Source organism: Puma concolor, chromosome B2 (assembly GCF_028749965.1).
Source record: "Puma concolor isolate L17-30 chromosome B2, mPumCon1.1.hap2, whole genome shotgun sequence".
NCBI classification, from domain to species: Eukaryota; Metazoa; Chordata; class Mammalia; order Carnivora; family Felidae; genus Puma; species Puma concolor.
The window spans coordinates 145,354,565-145,376,081 of record NC_141671.1 but is presented as its reverse complement, the minus strand read 5'-3'; the positions used below and the strand labels follow the sequence as shown (position 1 = coordinate 145,376,081).

At 46.8% G+C, this 21,517-nt stretch overlaps 1 protein-coding gene across 4 annotated transcripts in view; it reads right to left on the bottom strand.

Moving 5' to 3' along the window:
- FNDC1 (fibronectin type III domain containing 1) overlaps positions 1-20,855 on the bottom strand; it is a 107,595-nt gene extending 86,740 nt beyond the window's left edge. For 2 of the 4 annotated variants that reach the window (XM_086708252.1, XM_086708255.1), the window contains exon 1: positions 20,339-20,855. In XM_086708252.1, the coding sequence (XP_086564378.1) occupies positions 20,339-20,840 (502 nt within the window). In that variant the 5' untranslated portion in view covers positions 20,841-20,855. The remainder of the gene's footprint in view (positions 1-20,338) is intronic. The other 2 variants (XM_025925619.2, XM_086708253.1) reach the window with 1 other exon arrangement.
- Positions 20,856-21,517: the final 662 nt, after the last annotated feature.

Sequence of the window (21,517 nt, the reverse complement as noted above, 5' to 3'; positions counted from 1 at the left end):
CATTCTTTAGCCAACTCCAAAGCCATGCTGACCTCTAAGCTGAAAATCCACTCCTGCCTGTCCTTTCCCAATCCCATATTCTGCCAACTCATGCTGTCCAAAATAGCCCACCAGAGTGTAAGCAATGAGATGAAATGATAGGTATTCTGATAATACAATACCAGCAATATGAAATATCCCGATTTCAATATAAGTCCTTCCCGTTACAAAATTCTCAAGGAAAATTTAGAGTCCAAGAGTGAAGCCTTCTTGGTCTCAGAGCTTAAAATATGAAGAAATTAAAATCTAAGTTTCTTTCTGCTCTTCCTATTCTGTCTAGCCTCAGCCAGAGGACATTCATCAAGTGCCCAGAGGAGGTCAGGGCTCCCTTGGCAACTACAGCTTCTTCCGTCTTTTACTGGGATTGATGTGGATTCTAATTCAAAGTCTTCCACTTGCCTAAATTCTTTAGGAGCCCCAAGACCCTAAAATTTCTATAAGGCAGCAAATCCAAAATGTGCTCTGTAAAGGATACATATCACTTTTGTCTATCCAGTGAAGCCTCCCCCAATTCTGGTAACAGACTTCCGTTCATGTGAGTCCAGATGACTCAGAAGACTCCACTGGAATCGTTTTAACTGGAGCTGGAACCCAGGCACTGCTTTTGCCTTCCAGTCATAAGGCTCTGAAAGGAGCATCCTAGAATTGCTAGTGGCAGCTCTCATGTCACACAGAGAAGACACCAAGAGATGGAGAGAGAGTCTGGGGGCTGTTAGAACCTGGGTTCTAGGGCTCAACCCCTAAGGCCAACTCAATCCCTGCACTTCCAAACGTACAGCTCCACAAAGCAATGAATTCTGGGATTTAAATTCGTTCAAGTTGGGATTTTGCCACATGCAGTCAAACCCTGATAGGTTAATCAAGATCCTCTATGAAAGTCAAAAATAACTTTCTGAAGCTACCCCGGTAAGCCAGTACATTTAGTCGCAAAAGGCTGCCAGGGTGCAGACACACCCCAAAAATTTTTAAGGCAAATACCAGCCAGGGACAGCTGCCATTCCTAGCTGAGCGCTCCATGCAGCCCACCCAGTCTGGCAGTCGATGCTGAGGAGCCGGAGAGGACAACCTTGGTTAAGAAGGAAACTTCCAAATGAATGTTAAGAACTTTTCGAAATAAACGAGTCTCTTAAAACCCCCCAAATTCTAAAATTATTTCATAAGTATACCAAGGATTGTTCTTCAATGCAACAAAACCTTCGTGTTTATGTAAGTCTCCCTATTTCATCTTTGTTTGCAATTCAAGTTTTACTTTCCACTGGAAACCGCCAAATACTTCCCAGACTCTGAAATGAAGAAAACACAGCTCTCACTGCAACCATGAATGTTTGACCAAAAATCCAATCGATAAGCCAGGAAAGGTCAGGATGTAAACTGGGGGGGGGGGGGGGGGGGGGGGGTAGGAAATCAACGTGGTCTACAACTTTGAGACTATCATTCCAAGAAAAGGTGGAAAAATTCAGCTATTGTCCATAAGATACCAGACAGCACAGGAATATTCACAAATGTAGAAATATCCAGATGGTTGGCAACACATGGGCAAAACACTGAAATGCCTGACTGAGTTTTAATAACTTGTCAAATGGCTGGAATTATATTTGCCAAATAATTATGGTTCTTCCCTCAAAAAAACAAAACAAAAAGCAAAAGCAAACGAAACAACAACAACAACAAAATCAAGAATAAAAAAACAGAGAAAGTACAGGTTGATTTGCCATGGTGGGAAGTAAAACTGATACTAGTAAAATCTACATATGGTTGACTGCATTTTCCACCTGGAAGACTGGGGTTGGGTAGACACAGTCTGAGTATTAAAATAATGGCCTGGCTCCTCTTCTGACATTTCACAATATGAATGGGGTTTAATAAAAGTGTTTTCCACAGTTGGCACGATTCTGTACGGATAACTGCTTTAAAAAACAAAACCCAGGTCTAGGAGTCTAGGTCTTTGGAGTCTTTAAACTTGAAAAACACCCCAGGGAGCCAAAAGAACTTTGCAAACAGAACCTCTGACCCCACCACAGGGAAGACACACAGCGCTGTCCTCACGTCAGAGGGAAACACGAAGGCAAGCAGATGTCCTGAGTCCCTCGGGAGATGGAGGGCAGTCAGGGTTCTCCAGACCTTATCCCTGGTTCACATTCCTCAAAACCCAATCCATCTCCCCTTGTCACGATGTAACCCCATGTAACGGGGTTCCGCCCCCGTGGCCAACGTGTCCTGTCCCATTTACCTGCTGAGGGTGTATACAAGTGGAGTGAGAAACCAGAAGACTCAGAATGCCCCAGGCCTCTCTCGGTGCGGCAGGAGCACCCCCGCCACTCACACTCCCAGAGTTTCCTAATGAACAGAGGGAGGAGGGAAGCCACTAGGTTCAGTGTGTGTTCTGCTCACCTCTCCCGAGCCTCAGCTAAACCTGACTTCCCTGCCCTTGTCCCCAGACCCTCGGGCACTTTCCAGTGTTTTGATCACAACAAAGCATCATTTTATTCAGACTAAATGGCCAAATTCACATGCATACATGCCAATGAGCTTATAAGGGCACTAGATGGTCACTGAATACAATTGTGAATCACATTTTTTCTCCATCAGCTCAAAGAAGCCAAATGATGAAGCCATCCAAATCTCAAAATTTGAGCCACTGGCTACACTTCAGTAGAGTTTGTCTGAGACCATTTCTATCCTTTCCAGACAGTCAGGGCCGCCGCCACCCTCATCTGCCTCTGTGCAAGCATTCTCCCCGGGATGAGTTTCCGGTGGCCACATGTCACAGAAAGAGGTGATCCTCATATGTGGCTTTAGTAAACTGCACGCCGGGGCAGGGGTAGGGGCCACACATAAGCTGGTCATGCCCTAGGCTGCCAGGCATTCCTGCCAGCTCACAGGAACTTCCCAAGGAAAGAGTCCCAATGCTGTATGGGCTGCACTTTCTTTCCCCTGTCCCTTTCTCCTTAGGAGCTGGCCCCCAACCTCCCACCCAAGGCCACTTGCATCCCCAATGAGGCCACAGTCCTGTGATGTTGGTAAACAAAGGCCGTATTCAAATACCATCTCATTACCTCAAAGGTTAATGGCTTCTTATGGGAAATTTTTGCTTAGAATGTTCTAGAGTCTACCTTGTTTATTTGTATTTGGGGAGAAAAAGGGGTGAACAGAGAAAGTCAGAATATTTGTTAATATAGTTTACTTCATATTATTCCCTTTCAATTATCTTTCTTCCTCCTCACCAGCCACCTTGGGAAAGATCTATAAAGTGGAAGAATACAAAAATGGACAACAAAAAGAAGCAGCAAGGAATTGTTTCAAAACCAGCAGCAAGTGGCAAAACTAAAACAAAGTGCTCAAGCCCAAAGAACACTCTTAAAATGAATCTGCCTTCTCCCTCAAGAATCTCCTGAGATGTTTTAAGTTGAATTTTTATTAGTCTCATTCAAGAATGTACAGTTTCCCAACTAATTTATAACAGTTTAGAACTTGCACTGAATTCAGAAATGGTCAACAGTGGGTTGGGTACCCAAGAATCATTCCCGGCTGCTTTTTCCTCCTTCACCTTCTTCCACAATAGAAACTGGGATGTTAAATATTCATGACCCTTCAGCCTTCCCAGTAGCTAAGGGTGGTCATGTGATTGATTCTAGCCAACGACACATACAAGGAAGTTACTATCACTTCCGGGAAAGCATTATACAGGGGCAGGATCTGCTCTCCTGTGCTTTTGACCTTTCATACCTTCCTGTTTTTTCCCCACTCTGAGATGTCAACATGACACCTGGAGATGCGGCAGCCATCTTGGAACATGAAATGACAAGCCTGAGTATGTCCAACTAGACATACTGGGAAGGCCTGGGATGGCCAACTGGAAAACATGTAAAGATCCTGAGTCCCTCATGAGCCTCTCTGCTCCTGAGTTTATTGATGAGTGAGATAAACAATTTTCTTGCCTGTTTAGCCACTGTTAATCAGATACTGTGCTATCAGCAACCCAACCCATTGCTACTTGGTATCATCATTACTGGATCCATAAAATCAAGTCACTTTTTCCCTTGATTTCTAAATGAGAGCTGCCTTTTTTTTTTTTTTTTTTTTAACTAACTTATTTCTGTTGTTTTTAAGGGATCCTCTCTGGAAATTTAATTTTGACAATGTCAGTGCTTTATTTGTCAGTATGCCACAGACTTGAGTCAGTACATCTGTCCAGAAAATGATGCAGCCAAAAGTTAGAGTAAACTTAACCCACAGAGCTGGCAGGATTTGATCATTAGGATTTAAAGTCTTAAAGGTCTTGGCCATTTTATTCAGGAACTAATGTAAGCAAAAGCTACTGTTCAAAGAAAAGACAAGAATTTTTCCCCATCTAAACCACCAGCTTTCCAGAATGATTTAGGGAAGTGGAGCTGGAGGGATTCCATAGATATGCCTATTTATAATAACAACAAGAAAACAAGGGACCCCAAAGAGAAAAGGCCTATAGATTGGAAAGGAATACAGGATTCATGCCTGCTGTTGACCAGCATCAGAGATCCTACTAGACACCAGTACTTTCCAGGTTTTTGTGGGATCTTTTGCACATTCTTCAAATTCAATTCGCAACTGAGAAATAGTTTCTCAAAGAATTACCATTGTTTGCTGGTCCAGCTTAAACTCAGCCTACTATAAACTGCCTGACACGCCAGCCAAAAAAAACTCCCTGAAAATTCATTCCTTTTCCCAAAATGTGAAAGTCATTGTCTAACTATGTTAAACACTTGGGCACTACTGTCACTGAAATCACCACTCATCTTACTCGGAAAGTTCCCTGCAAAATACCCTTAGAAGACAAGCCAAGCAAATGTTGTGCAGAGGCAGGTATGAAACAGAGTCTATGAGGCAGACACGACCAGAAGCCAACAACCACCTGGACTCAATGACAGCCCAGACGGCTAATGATAATAATTTTTTACATTATGCCTTAATATTTTAAAAATTAATATTTCAGATATAACCTCATGGTTATGAATAGGCATAGGCAAACAATCTATCAATGAAGAGGAAAAAAAATGTTCAACACACCTAATGAGCAAGGACTTTAGGTTTTGCAATGGAGCCATTTGTGATCAAGAACAAATAGACAGAGAGGTAAAGAAGAAAGAAAATGAACACTTGTTGTATACCCATGTAGTAAGTGCCAGTCATTTCATTTATTTCTGCAACAGACATAGGTTGAATACTTACTATGTGTCAGATTCTGAGATAGGCCCTGGGGACCCAGAGGTGACTAAAAAGAGTTCTATGCTATCACAACTATTAGGTCTTTAGTCTCCATAAAAACCTTATCAAATGTGCTTTGGTATCCCCATTTTTATAAATGAGGAAACTGAGTCTCATAGAGTTAAGTGACTCCCCGGGTGCACACAGCTAGTAAGTTACACTGGCTAAACCAAAAGACCATGAAACCAAAGACCATGCTTTTCCACTATTCTTTGTTGCCTCCCAGCTGCTATTATAACTAAAAGAGATAAGTCAGAACCTGGAGAGAAGTCAGGAGAGAAGTCAGAACCAAATCTATAAAACCGAAAGTTATCAGTGGCAACAGAATTCATGGCGATACATGAGCTCATTGTGCTGAGTGAACTATTACAAATATTAAGAAGAGTCGATATTGCCAAACCTTCATCTCTTGGTCCTTGATTTATTCTACTTCCAACAACAGTTGAGTCCTTCTCCTAGAAGTCTTCTTCTCCTCTCCTCTCTAACCCCACAGTCATCTGCCTTTGAGGACACCATCCTCCCAGGTTTATCTTTCACATCATCTGTCTCCTTTGCCAGAACTCAAATGTGAGAGTACTTCAGAGCCCAACTCTGGCCCTCCCTCTTCTCTGCATGCACCGCCCCCACTCCACCCCGCTGTCTTCTCTCCCTAGTTAGCACATCTAGTTCTATGATTGCAAATACCATCCATACAATGATGGTTCCTAAATTCATAACTCCAGTCCTGGGTTTTCCTTTGAGTTCCAGTGTGTCCAACAGTCTACTTGACATCCCCAGTAGAACCCAAAGAACATAGACGTGTGAAGGATGACTGGAAAGAAGACACTTTAATTTGAAATATTAGCTATAAAGAGGAGAAACTGGAAAATAGTTGCATCACGGAAGACAGAAATAGAGAGATTTTCAGAAAGTAAGGAATATCTGTCAGTGTCAAGTCAAATAAATGCTGAGAAGAGCCCATTTTTCTTCACTTATAATTAGGACAGGTTCACCCCATTCAAAACATCAAAACAAAGCTAATATGCCACCAAAGTTTCTTTCTGAAAATATCAAACTTAACGACTTCCTTTTCTAGTGCTACTTTCAAAGCACGGATGTAAGAATAAAATGTGAAAGAAAACTATAAGGCACTCGACACACATGGGAGGAGGAAGAGGCACAGTGCGGGGCTCGTGTCACCAATTAATTTTCTATTGGCTAATAGAAAATGACCCAGCATGATTCCCAGTACCTGGGACCTCTCGACCAATTCTCCCTCCTCACCTAGCAGGAGTGGGCTTTGGGTCTTCACTTTCCTCAATCTTAAGACATAGTCTTTGAAATGAATTTTAAAATCTTAAGAGTTGAAAGGAAACTTAGGTAAACTGATCAACTTCCCTCTTCAATCTGCCTATCTATTCTGTGCCTAAAATGGTCGTGGGTAGTTTCTGTAACTAGTCATATCTACCTAACTCAAATCCCAACACATTCCCCCACCTTCAAAGGTAAATTTCTATGAATGTGTTCCTCAGCTGGGCAATGATGCAGAGTTACTATGCAAGTGCTGCCCTGGGAATACCAGTGAATAAATTCACAAGTATGTAGGAAAGGCAGTGTCTTCGGTCTTCTGAGGGAAGCACTCTACTAGCACGTGAGTAAAAGAGTAAGGGTATCAGACATTTAATATCACCTGCCTGCTACTAACAATACACATTATCAGGGCTCCGAAGGGCAAGGGAAGGAAGTCTTTCTCAAGTAAGGATGATAAGAGAACAAAGTATGACATTGGTGGCATTCAAGAAGGGCCTTTGCCAGAGATTTCCCCCGTGTGTGTGAGCACTGGTCAGTACTTTTGATTCTAAGAGGACATTTAATCTGTGACTCCAACCCAGCCTACCCTTTACCTCTGAGAATGCTCTGAATTGCTTCCTGTAATCAAAATGTATTACAATTCCAGAGCATCAGTGGACCCCATTAAACTCATCCCAGAGACTCTAAGTCAAAACCCTCATGTTCCCCAAGACAGACATGTAATCTGCTCAGACAATATCCTGTGTTTCATCTCCAGGACTTCTTCCTTCCTACTATTTAGAATAAAAATATGGTGATAGCACAGTTTTAAAATAAGATCAACCCAGGTTTCAGGAAGGTCAGGGGGCATAGTACCCTCTGCCCCTCTTTTCTCTTCCCCTTGCCTGTCGTTTGCTCAGATATCTGTAGGTACCTATGTGGATTCTGAGAGTTATTAACCACAAGAAGAGGCTTCAGTTCTCCCAGTCTATCAGAAAATAATAGAAGGAAATCGTTGGGTAGGGTAGAGAAATGTTAAAAAACACAGCAGGGCCCAGACATGGGTTATAACAGAAAAAGAACATGGCAGCTTTCTGTAACATATGGAATGTCAGAAAGTTGGACATTCGTAGGAGAGCAAGGCTGCCTCACCTCATCACCTAGAAATCTCGATGAGAGATGAACAGACCGCAGTCCAGGTAAGAGAAAGACAGTGATGCATTCCAAATTTTATCGAATAGGAAAAAAAATGTAGATCGAGTCAACATCAAACTGCTCCCATCAGGCAAGGTCCTCACACAAATTTGCTAATTTCTGTTGCTAATCTTATGATTTTATGTATGCTAATATAAAAACATTCAGAACTTAACACAATACCTGGCAAGTAAAAGTTGATTAGAAAGTACTAGATGATCCTATATTGCTATACCACACACTCAATGCCAGTGTTTATTGCTACATCAATCCCGACTTCTTCTTTGTACCACATGCCTCAGAGCCTAGCATAGCCACTGGCCATAGAAGATCCAAGTTAATTAATTAATTACTTACTTTATGAATGAAGGATGGAGTCAGGCTTGACCTATGAATTAGGCCTACTGAATGTGCGTAGGTCTTCAGAACGTGGGTTGACAATTCAACACAGGGTACAACACAGTGCCTCGTGTCTTCCTATGGCTCAACTATGGCCCCCACTGTTAGAAGCTGCAGGAATTCTTTCACCTACTGAAAAGGAATTGTGTGGAGAGGCACACCATGTGTTGTGGGTTTAACTGTGTCTCCCCAAAAGCTATGTTGAGTGCTAACACCCAGGACCTGTGAATGTGACTTGGAAATAGGGTTGTTGCAGATGTAATCAAGTTAGGATGATGTTATGCTTGATTAGGGCTGGTCTTAATCCAATATGACCAGTATCCTTACAAGAAGACACAGGGAGAAGACCATGTGACAGTGGAGACAAGAGAATGGAGTGATACACCTATAAGCCAAGGGACACCAAGGAGTACTGGAAATCATGTCACAAAGAAGAGGCAAGGAAAGATTCTTCTCTAGAGCCTTCAGAGACGGTGTGACCCTGACCTACATATTTCAGTCTTCCAGCCTCCAGAAGTATGAGAGAATAAATTTTCTGTTGTTTAAAGCCACCCAGTGTGTGGCCCTAGGAAACTAGTAAATGTAATTCTCTGCTCCAGCCGCAGAGGGACTTTCCAACACAAGCCAACACTCTTCAAAACTTGAGGGCTGACCTCACAGGACTATGGAGACAGGTGGGCAGGACACCGTCCCACACCCCCCGACCCCACGTATCCTGCTGTTGTTAGTCAGTGTACATCAATATATTTATAGCACATGTAATCAATACCAAAGAAAGCGCATCCAATCATTCAGCAGATATTTACGGAGCACCTACTCTGTGCAGGCAGCATTCTAGGCAATGAAGAGACTTCAGTGAATAAAACCAACAAAATATCCTTCTCTTGTGGAGCTTATACTCCAGTGGAGGACAACAGGCACTTATCAAATCCAAAAGCAAAATACATGACCGAGCAGGTAGGAACAAGCTGGGGAGAAAAAATAGAGCCAGAGTAAGAAGCACTGGGGAGTAGGGACAGGGTTACACTCTTAAACTGGGGAGGAAGTGGTCACATAAGACCTGGTGAGATGTTGCATAAAGAATCTGAAGACAGTGAGGAATGTACCCATAGACGCTTATCGAAAGTTTTTTGGGCAGAGGGAACAGTAAGTGCAAAGGCACTGGGGCTGGAAGGTCCCTAGCACATTAGAGGACCAGCAAGGAAGCCAAGTAGCTGGACCTGACAGTGAGGGAGGGCATGGGATAGAAGATGATTATGTGTAGCCTTGAAAACTTGTTAGGATTTTGGTTTTTATGTAAGAGAGATGGGGAGTTACTAGAAGGTTCTGTGACTTCACACGTCATGAGAATCACTGTGGCTGCTTTTTTGAGAATAGGATGTAGGAAAAGAGGGCAGAAACAGGGACACCAGTAAAGAGGTTATTGCAATAATTCAGGTAAGGTGGCTTGGACCAGGCGGTGGCAGTATTTTGCCACTATGCCAAATTATATACCATGGTATCTCAGTGTGTGCAAAAATACTTGCAAGCTAATTATAGTGATCTCAAGCAGAATGGGCAAAAATACTCCTTATTTTTTTAAATATTTATTTATTTTGAGAGAGAGAGAGAGAGAGAGAGGCGGGGGGAGGGGGGGCGGGAGGCAGGCGGGGTAGGGGCAGAGAGAGAGGGACTCTGAAGCAGGCTCCAGGCTCCGAGCTGTCAGCACAGGGCCCGATGTGGGGCTTGAACCCACAGGCAGTGAGATCATGACCTGAGCCAAAGTCAGATGCTTAACTGACTGGGCCACCCAGACACCCCAAACATACTTCTTAAAAATAGGCCTTTACCCATACAAAAGGTGACACATTGTATAGTTCCATTCATATGACATCCTTGACATGACAAAATTATAGAAGTGGAGAACAGGTTAGTGGTTGCCAAGGGCTGCGGTGGACGGGAAGAAGGAAGATGAACTATAAAAGAGTAGTCCGGGTATGGAATGTTCTGCATCATGACTGTGGTGGTCACACAATCTACACACGTGACGAAATTATGTAGAAACACACACACAAGCATGTAACACTCATGAGATGGGAAGAGTCAATGGCTTGTATCAATGTCACCTTCCTGCTGGACACTGTGTTATAGTTACACAAGAGGTCACCTTAGGGAGACACTGGGTGAAGGACACCTGAGATCCCTGCATTATTTCTTACAACTGCACATGACTACAACTACCTCAGAGTAAACACTTTAAAAAGCCATTTTTAAGGGGCACCTGGGTGGCTCAGTCGGTTAAGCGTCCGACTTCGGCTCAGGTCATGATCTCACAGTTCATGGGTTCGAGCCCCAAGTCGGACTGGGTACTGACAGCTCAGAGCCTGGAGCCTGCTTCGGATTCTGTGTCTCCCTCTCTGTCTCTGCCCCTCCCCCACTCACCCTCTGTCTCTCTCTCAAAAATAAACAAACGTTAAAAAAATTTTTTTTTGAAGAAATAAAAAATAAAAAGCTGTTAAGAAATAGTCTTTTAGGCCTACAGGGGAGTGCAAACCCCTGACCCCTGTGCTTGGGGAAAGAGCAGGCCACAGCAGACTCGTGATAAATGAACACGTAAAGCACTCTGAGCCCCAGCGAGTGCAACAGGCCACACTGGTGTCACTGTGGGGAAGGCTCACCTAAGCTTTCTGTTCTCTAGGCGGAAGTGTCCGTGTGGCGACTTACAAGGCGGCACCATCACAGTGTGACCCTAATCTCCGTAGGGGATTTTATACCATTTTACAAAATGAGGATGTTGGCTGCGGTGCCCCTGAGAAGGCAGTCCTCCCAGCCACTGCTCTGCCAACAGCAGCCACTCCCCCACCCCGCACAAGGACAGCCTGCCCCGGCCGCCCTCGCCTGGCCTGGCTGAGGTCGCTGCTCCAGAGGGGAGACGCTCAGGGTCCCTGGCCTCTTCCCCCACCCAGCACTGCTGTTTCTGACCGCAGTGACTGTCAGTCACCGGGAGACAACCGTGCTGTCACCCCCAATTAGCCATTGCTGTGCACCCTGCCGGGACTGCTCACTGGGGTGCCAGCTGGTCCAGCCACAGCGCCGTGCTTAGGGGACCCACTGTCCACCCCTCTGCCAGGAACAGCCGGGCTCCTCCCCAGTCTGTGTCGGCTGGCTTTAACCAACCGCCTGTCCACGACGTGACAACTGTCAGACCCTGAAACGAGTGGATGCTTGGGTGACCTTCAGAGTGGAGCATCACTACTTAGGCTCCAAGAGTCTGCATAGATTATGCCCATCGATTTCAGTTCCAAGTTACCTACCACCGCCACGGCCACGAACTCCTAAAATTGCCCATGGTTTTTTCCCTTGGAAACCACACTGAATTCTGTCCACAGAACCACCCTCAACCCAAAGACACTCGGCGTTCAGTACTCCCATCTTAACTACAAAGTCTACCAACCTGCCCACACGTGAAGGCATGAGACTCATGGTAACCTGGAACCCATTCCAAGATGGGATGTTCTAGGGGCACCTGGGTGGCTCAGTCGGTTGAGCATCTGACTTCGGCTCAGGTCATGATCTCAGAGGTCGTGAGTTTGAGCCCCGCACTGGGCCCCCTGCTGTCAGCCTGTCAGCGCAGAGCCCGCTTCAGATCCTCTGACCCCTCTCTCTCCCTCCCCTGCTGTGCTCTCCCAAAAGTGAATATTTTTTTTAAATGGGATTGTTCTAGAACATTTCAGATAGGACTGGAAGTAAAGACAGTAGTTAGGAGCTGTCAGCTTGGTCTAGCATGTAATGAAGAAACTCCCCAAGCCTCAAAAAAATAAGCAGATATAAGAGAACCCCCCCCCCATCTGGCCCGACTCCTGCACTGTCCTCCACTCAGCGGCCACGCAATCTCCCACTGTGGATGCTCTTTCAATGGCCACGACTGCTTTGGACTATGGTCAAACTCCAGGCCCTTCCTAAGCTGCCTACTGCTGACCTTTCCAGTCCTGAATGCCACCATTCTCTCAAAGGGTCACTTTGCAGGGGCCACCAGAAAACTCACATTTCTTCACACATGTCATGATGCCCCTTGCCTCTGAGCCTTCACACCCACCGCATGGTGGTCCTCCACCCGAAATGTCCTTCCTTGCCCTCCTTCTCTAACTAATGCCCACACCTGTCTTCAAAACCCAGCTCAAATACGGCTGTCCGAGACTTCCAGTCTGATTCCCCCCAGGGACTGCCCTCATACACACCACACTGTGTGTACCCTCTTCCCCACCCCCTCTCTGCCTGTGCATTCTGGACAGACGGACTGTGTTTGTTGGACTTGGTATCCCCGTGTCTGACAGGCATTGATGCTTGGGCACTGACGCTTGGGCATTGACCCTTGCTGACTGAATGAATGGAAGAATGGATGGATGGATGGATGGATGGATGGATGGATGGATGGCCTTCAGATGGAGACTCATACAAAGTTAGAGCCAGAAAGGGCCCTTAGCCATGTCTACAGTCCCATTCTGTCACTTCGTGAGAAACAGGCCCACAGGGTCATGACCTGCCCAAGTTCACACAGTACAAGCCAGCATGTGGGTCAGGTGAAGTGAATGCAGATGTGGGTGAAGAGATGTGACCCTGCAAAATAATCCCTAAAACACAAATCCCAGCATTTAGAGGACACTTTTTTCTGAGAAGTTCCAAACACCTTAACAATAATGCTGTTACAGTCTTACCACCTCCAGGAGAGGTGAGGATCCGTCAACCCCCGAGATTAACACCTAACGTCTGTCAGCACTGTTCCCTGATTTAAGTGGTCTGCTGTAAACAAACTTGAATTCTGGGAACCTTCTAGTGACAACACAAGGCCGACAGTTTCCACCATAAGGATCAGGCATCACAGAGAACCACTGTACTAAACACCGAAGTGTTTCTGTAACAAACCAGACACAGAACACTCATCTCAAGGGCACGTTTTAACAGGAGCCACTGAGGAAAGACACTTCCTGCAATGAAGATCATGCTTATACCCAAATGCCAAATATATTTTGTAATAGGGAATAGGCTCATCGGAAATTAAACCCTACTGGAGTTCAATACGCTTCGGGGTGTGACAGGATCATTTCCCAATAGCCAACGGCAGTGTCACCAGAGCGTAGACTTACAAGGGCATTCTGAGCAAATCAGAAATGCTGGTGCCAGTTCCCACCACCAGCTTAAAGAAGAAAGAAAACAAGGGAAATTAAGCAAACATTCAAATGGGAGCTGGGAGAGTCTGCGGGAAGCACGGAGGATGTGGATCCAGAAGACGGGGGTCCAAATCCTGGGATACCACAGACTACAGGACCGACTTTGGGAAAATCAGTTAACTCCTCTGAATGCAGTTCCCTCGTGGTGAGGTGAGGGTGCTACCAACTTCACGAGGTCGCCGTGAAAATCAAATGAAATAACATACAGAGAAACGGAAGACTCTGTGGCACTTTTAACTGCCAGTTATTATCAAAAAGAAATTAAAATGCATACCTAAGAACGCCACGTAAAGTGAAAATGGAATTGTGTTGGTTATACCATTATGACATTACAAGTTAATCGTTTCCTCCACATAGAGGAGACCGAGGCAGAAAACTGTGAGCAATGACACTAGCAGCTGTCCAGCTATTTTGCTAGACTTACAAATCTGCCTTAGAACTTGCATTACTCCCTGGATACAAAGAGAATCCACGGAGGGTAAAGGGGAGAAACTGATTCATCAACTCATTCGAAACGGACCCACAGCACTCAGGAGGCTGCGTTCTCCTCCAGTGACCCTCCAGTCCCCCGTGTTCCAGCTGCTGCAGCTCTGGAGGAAGAGCAGAAATACCAGGGACCCCCAGGGCTAAAGGGTTGCTGACACTCCCCCCCCCCCCCCCCCGGATGTAACTTTAGGCTTCAAATTCCTCCTCACCAATGGTCAGTTGAAAATTACTAGGAAGCACTCAATTCCACTCTTAATGATTTGTCCTTCCTGACTTAACGTCTGAAGGAAGCTTCAGTGAGGAGCAAAACTGAACAAGGGCAAACACTAAGAGAAACCCAGAGCACGTTTGTCCTAATTTTCTCAACTCTGAAAAAGCCACAGCTGCCGGGGCGCCAGTGCAAAGGGCCCGCGGGCGGTGGAAACGCCGCCAGCAGGCCAGCAGCGCCCCCTAAGGGCCGCGAAGCGCAAGCGCTGCCGAGGAAAAGGAACAGGAAAACTGTCTTCCTCAGGACGTCCCCTAAATGCTCAGCGGCACCAAGATAATTGTGTTCAAAATGTCTACATTTTAACCATCTGTCCCATATTGGAGAAATTTCCTTAATGAAAAATCAACAATGACACAATTCCCAAAAACAGAATGAAATTCACAGTCTTTGTAACTAAGACAAGGTTAAATTCTAGGAGAGACACGAAGAGGTTAGCTCATACGTATCATCAATACCCTGATCCAAATGCTCCAATATGTGCTTACTGAAACCGGTAAAGGAAATAAGCAATATCCGCCCCTGCCCCAGCTACCCAGCTCTCCTCAAAGGCACCCAGAGTTTCAGGTTCCAGTGTATTCTAACATAAACAGTCTATGGATTAACAAGTAAATAGATACATATTTTTCTCTCTTTTATTTTGATAGCTTTAGATACTTGCCTCTGTATTTCCAAACTGAAATAAAATCCCCTGATAAGAAGTTTAATGATAATTTAAGAAATCCCCAAGTTCCACAGGGAACAACGGAAAGAGGTTTGCTTCCTAGTTATCTGAAGGCTGAGGGGGTCTTTCCTGGAATGTTTGCTTCCAGACTCCCCCCTCCCCCCCCCCACTGCCCCACCCACGCCTGCAGTAGCAGAATAACAGCCCCCAAAGATGTGTACGTCCTAACCCCCCAGAGCCTGAGAATATGTGACCTCATGTGGCAAAATGGACCTTGTAGATGTGATGAAGGACAGGACCTGGTGCTGGCGAGATTATCCTGGATGATCCTGGTGGGCCCAATATAACCATAAGGGTCCTCATAAGTGAAAGAAGGAGACAGGAAGGTCAGAGTCAGAAACTGCAATGTGTGGGTGGGGGCAGAGTCACGGGACTGCTGGGAGGGGCCCCTAGAAGAATGTGGGCACTTCTAGAAGCTGTAAAGATAAGGATCAGATTCTCCCCAAGAGCCTACAGAAGGAACATGGCCCTTCATCTTAGCCCAATGAAACCCACTTTGGACTTCTGACTTCTAGAACTAGAAGATAATGAATTTGTGTTTCTTTATGCCACTACATTTGTGGTACTCTGTTACAACAGCAAGTAGGAAACTAATTACCCCCCCCCCACACACACACACACATACACACACACTCCTCACCCCCTCCCCTGCCTGTTTTCAGGGAATGGGCCTTTATGACTTAGCTAGAGATATGAACAGCCTTGGTTAGACATATTGACAATGCTCTGGAATTGTCCAGGGATAATTTTCCAATGACAGGAATTGTCACCCTGCAATTCTTTTACAACCTCTGATTCAACAGTAACAAATTGCATGTTCAGTTGATGAATTAAACAGTTCATCTGGGTGTGCTCCAATGCACAAGATAAAAGGAAAGGGTATTTCACCTCCTCCTCTCAAAGAGGACAGAAGTAAGGAGTGAAACCCTACAGAGCTGGGTGTAGGTTGGGCCACAAGAAAGTCACTGAGGGCTTCTGAAGATGGAAGGTATCTTTCCATTCAGTTGGACTAGTGGAGACTGACTAACTGGCCCAAGGCCACACAGCATGTGAATGACACCATGAGACTCAGACCCAGGCATCCTGATTCTGGAATTACTCCCCTTGTCTACACCAGCAGTTGCCAAACTTCCTGTTCTCTGGATTCCTTTCTACTCTTAAATTAATGAGGTTCTCACAGAGATTTTATATTTATGTGGGTTTTATCTGATGCTATCTACTGACCAGAAATTAAAACTAGGCACAAGTTACTAGGCGTGTATTAAATCATTTTATTTTATTTATTTATTTTTTTAACATTTATTTATTTATTTTCGAGACAGAGAGAGACAGAGCATGAATGGGGGGAGGGCCAGAGAGAGAGGGAGACACAGAATCTGAAGCAGGCTCCAGGCTCTGAGCTGTTGGCACAGAGCCTGATGCGGGGCTCGAACTCACGGACCGTGAGATCGTGACCTGAGCGAAGTCGGACGCTCAACCGACTGAGCCACCCAGGCACCCTAAATCATTTTAAAATAGCAGCAGTAAACCATTTCATATTGGCATTAAAAAACTGGATTTTATGAAAAATCACCATTTTCCAATACAAAAGTAATTGACGAATGGCATTGTTTTGCACTTCAGCATATCTCTTTAATAGAAAACAGCAGGATCTCTTATCTGCTTATGCCTTCAGTCTATGGAAATATGTTGTTTTGGTTGGAGAACCTGAAAAAAACCCAGCCTCACACAGATCTATAGTTGGGAAAGTATTTTAGAAGCCTTATGAGTAAGTTTGGAAAATCTTTGATACTACACCAAAACTCATCAAGTAGCAGTTTCTTAAAGGTTAGTTATGATACAGAATCTGAAACCATCTCAAGAATTTTTCACATTTTGTTACATGAAAAATCCATTGGGCTATCTTGCACTTTGGATGGATCTTTTCACCAGGCAAGATTTTGTAACACTCGGCATTGGTCACTTAGATTTACTGGTTCACCTGGTTATGCAGGTCATATCCTGAGACTTTTTTTTAAGTTTATTTATTTATTTTGACAGAAAGAGAGAGAGAAAGACAGAGCAGGGGAGGGGCAGAGAGAGAGAATCCCAAGCAGGCTTCGCACTGTCAGCACAGAGCCCAACACAGGGCTCGAACCCACACACCATGATCATGACATCATGAGATCATGACCTGAGCCAAAAATCAAGAGTCAGACGCTTAACCAACTGAGCCACCCAGGCACCCAGTATGCTGAGACATTTTTATAAGATAATATTTAAAACATCACACTCATGTATATCACCATCAATATTATTAGAAAAGTTTTTAAGTATTAGGAAGCTTTCGATCGATGTTAGAGATGACTTGGCAAAATTCTTTCATTAGAAAGTTGAAATTTTATCACCAGCAAGACATACAATCAGTTATCCTATTAGAAGTGGCAGGCCCCTTTGTTCATTTTTTTTTTTCCAACGTTTATTTATTTTTTGGGACAGAGAGAGACAGAGCATGAATGGGGGAGGGGCAGAGAGAGAGGGAGACACAGAATCGGAAACAGGCTCCAGGCTCCGAGCCGTCAGCCCAGAGCCTGACACGGGGCTCGAACTCACGGACCGTGAGATCGTGACCTGGCTGAAGTCGGACGCTCAACCGACTGTGCCACCCAGGTGCCTCCTTTGTTCATTTTTGAGAAGATGTCTGCCAAATACCCAAGTTTGTCTGTGGTCATTCTTTCTGGTAAATATGGCATACCATGAAAAAAGAAGCTAGTTCAGTTCCCAACTCAAGCTACCGCACAAGAACTTTTCTTCAGGATTACCACTGAACTTGGGTAGTTAGCAGAACTGCTTTATGTCCCTTTCCTGTCCCCTCCACACACAATATTAAAAAGACATGCATTCAAGGGTAGAGATTTGGCAAAATGAATCATTTTTTACTGTTGCCACAGGACATGCTTCATTGGAACTGGCATAGCTTTACTGCACTTCAAAGGCCTAAAAAAATTCAGTGACTACGAGTACAATATGGTGCCACTGCCTTGATTCACACTAAAGCACCAGTGGTTTTACTCACCAAGCTTCTCACCCTTGCTGTCAATGTCAACACGGTAAAAAAAAAAAAAAAAAAGGCAAAGAGTATCTTCGTATTACTTTGAAAATAGTTTTGACCTGGCAGAGTCCCTGAAAGGATACTTAAGTTTTAAAGAAGCAAAGTCACGTCACCCATAACCACCCTGAGGGAACTGCTGTAAATGTATGTGAGTGTGTGTGTCCCCACATTTTTAGAGAAATGCATCCTATCAGACTGGCAAGTGCCATCGTAATTTTAAGGGTTGCATGTTAGTTTATTGATGGGATGGATGGTGGAGGCATTGCCTGCTTATTTTGTTTTACATTAATGGGCCACCAACTTAAAGAGTTTATATAGATCCTCAGCATGCCCCGCAAATCACCTCTGTTTTAAGGAGAGCCCCCTCTGAGCTGTGATGCTTTGCCGTTTAAAGTGGCTCTGGGTGATTTCATTACAGGGATTCTGGCCCCCAAAGATTGGAGAGTAGGGGGAGGCTTGACTCAAGCAGCTTGCTGGGCCCATGCACTGATTCAGCCAGAGCAGGAGCAGTGCGCCCGTGGCCTTGCTGTCAGACCCAGAATACAAGTCTGCAAGTGACTGGAGCTATGTCCAGCAGGACAGACAGGAAGCCTTCCAGAGGAGCAGATGAAATAAATTATGTGCCCCATGATTTCTTTCACAGCATCGGGGAGCTATCTGCAGATGATGTCTGTTTCTTTCCTTCTTCTATTTCCCTACAATGCAGTAAATATTCGTTTCGAAATGTGCTTGTCCACTTCTAGTCTGATCATCACTGTACTGCAAATCCCACGTCAACACAGTAGAGAGAGTGCCAGCAAGCATTCCAGGCTGCACATTCCACAGCTCAGTGGATTTACGGAGCAGAAGCAAGAGAAGGAAGAGCACGGAACACAGAAGCATTTCTGAAGCTATCACAAACAACCCCGAGTCCAGACGCACTCAAACGTAACCCATTGGGCAGGTGGCAGCGGGATCTAACAGGAATGAAGGTGGAATCGTCGCGAAGCCGGTTCAGCATTACTTCCAGCTCCAGCCCATTTTCTGAAACAAAAACTCTTTCAACATTCAGAAATTTTAATTTAGGGGGGAAAAAAAAGCCATGGGTTGTAGGTGGGGAATTTGAAAGGCTTTAAAATAGTTGTATTCTTGTGAACCACTGCACCACATATTCCGTGAATGCTTTCCTAGAGATTGCTAACAGAGAGGAAAACAAAGCCCACCACTAGCACTGCCTTTTATGAAGACGAGCCGCTGGCATCCCAGCATGTGACATAAACCCGAGCGTTACGCAGGATGGACCCGCCAAAAAGAATTGGACGACAACACGACACCCCTCCCCCAACATTGTCCCATTCCCCTTGTACAAAAGGGCTATGGGGACACTAAATAGCATCATAAAGCAAGTAGCCCTCATTGGAGTCACATCTGAATTTTTATAACCCAGCCAGGAGTGAACAGTCTCAAACAAAAACGTGGACTTCTTGGATTCCTGCAAACTGATGGCATAAATAAAAGCCACACGCTTTAAGTGTGAAAATGCCTGCACAGGAGGTGGGAACAAGGGCCCCCGAAGGCTTAAGGGTGAAAACGCCACCACAAACGTAGCTCTTTCTGCAGGAAACGTTCAGAAACTCTGACAACCGGCCCGCGGGCATTTTCCCAAAAGCGCTGCTCACATCACCATCCCATTTCCAACTTCAGTCTTTGGGGAAGGGGGAGCTTCTCCCAAATCGGCTCCCCCACTCTCCCTCTCTCTCCGCTCTCAAGACCGATGTCTTCTCCCAGCTCCAAAGTTCTCACCGGGAGGTACTGGCCTCCGTCAGGGCGCGGCTGCCGCTTGGGCCCCGAGGTACCCGACCGCCCCGGGACAGCTCGCAGCTTTTAGAAGAGTGCGCTTCTAGAAGAGTCCTGCCTCCCTCTCCCTGCCTCCCCCCTGGTCTGTCGAATGCCACCTTCCAACGGGCAATCCTAACTCGGGGCAGGTGAACTGGGGGAAAGAAAGATGCCCACGGGGAAATTCTGGGCAAAGGAAAGCATCACCACCGAGGGGTCGCTTTTCACTCTCTCTTTTTCTTTTTTGTTTGTTTTTTCCCTTTGCCTGAATCTCTCCGGGAAGTTACACTGCTCGAGCCTCCAGAACTCGAGTCTCCAGAACTTTGCGCGTTCGGCGGCAAAGTCAAAACCGAGAGCGCTGAGGTCCCCGGGTACCAACGGTGTCCCCGCGCCCACCTCCCGCGCGCGCGGCGCCTAGTGCCCAGACCCCGCTCCCCGACCCGCGAGCGATGAAGACGCACAGGTTAGTGACACTGACACGCACATCACAGAGCGGGACGGCGGTCCCCGGAGAGACAGGCAGGGTGGGTGACGCGCGAAGGGTGGACAGAGAAGCGGCGAGGAGGCGCGGAGAGCCCGGCAGCCGAGCCCGGAACTGCGCGTACCTGGAGCCCCCGCCGGGGACACGACGGGCAGCAGCGCCGCCAGGAGCAGCAGCGCCGCCCAGGGCAGCGGGCACCGCGCGCGCGGGGCCGCCCCGGCCTCGGGCGCCATCGGGAGCCCGGGGTGCGCGGCGGGCTGGGCGGGCGGGCTGGCCGGTGGGCGCTGGGCCGGAGTCGGGGAGCGCGGGGGCGCAGCCGTCGGGTCCCCGCCGTCCGTATGGGAGTGCGCGCTCTGCGCGGTGTCCGCGGCGCCCTGGCCCCGCGCTGGTCGCTCCGCCCGCGCACCGGCCGCCGCGCCGCGTACTGAGGCCGCCGGCCGCCGGCGGTGCCTTTTAGCCGCGAGCGGGCGCCCCCTGCCGGCGGCGGGGCGGCGGGGCCAGGCGGGCGGGGCACTGGGTGCCGCGCCTGGGCTCCGGCTGCCGGAGCGCCCCGGAACCCCGCTTGGCGGTTCTGAAAATTCGGTGATTTCGGTGCGGGGCGAAGTGGCCTGGGACGTTCCTCCCATTGTCTAACCTGTCTCGTTTTCTGGCTCGGGAAATGGCTCATCGCGTCCAATCGCTTGCCAAGCCCAAGAGTGAGTGCCCTGTGATGATCCCTTAAACAAACACCCTGGTTTCAACGCTGGGGACTGGAGCCAGGCCCCTTCACCTCTATCTGCACATTGCGGTCTTGCCTGCGGCTCGCCCGGGCCTTCCCACAGCCCGCGCGCCCAGGAGAGGGGGCTTTAATGTCCCTAGACACTGCTGCCCCTGACTGTCGTTTCTGTGGAGCGCGTCAACTCGTCTCAAAGGAGGGCATCCAGCCCGAGGACTTGGCTGGCCTTGCTTCCTCCAGTATCTATTAGGGTGCCCCTGGGCCTATTAGACTCCCACCTGTCTGTAGTCAGCCCTCGCCCTTCGGAAGCCTCGCCGCGCCTGCAAGCGGGCTGGGAGCGCCCCTGGAGGCGACAGGGTCACCTGCATCAGGCGGGCCCAGGTTGGGGCGCAGGGTGCTGTCGTCACCCCTCCCCCAGTTTCGTCGCAGACCTGATCCCGCCAAAGCTCACAACCTAACATCGAGTCAGCTCTCCATCTGGACAACCCAAGACCAGATTTGTGTCCTTCCGCAGAGTGGAAAAGCTTATAAAATGAATTGTAGACCGATGAAAAAGAGAAATACAGCATCTCTTTTCTGAAACAAAGC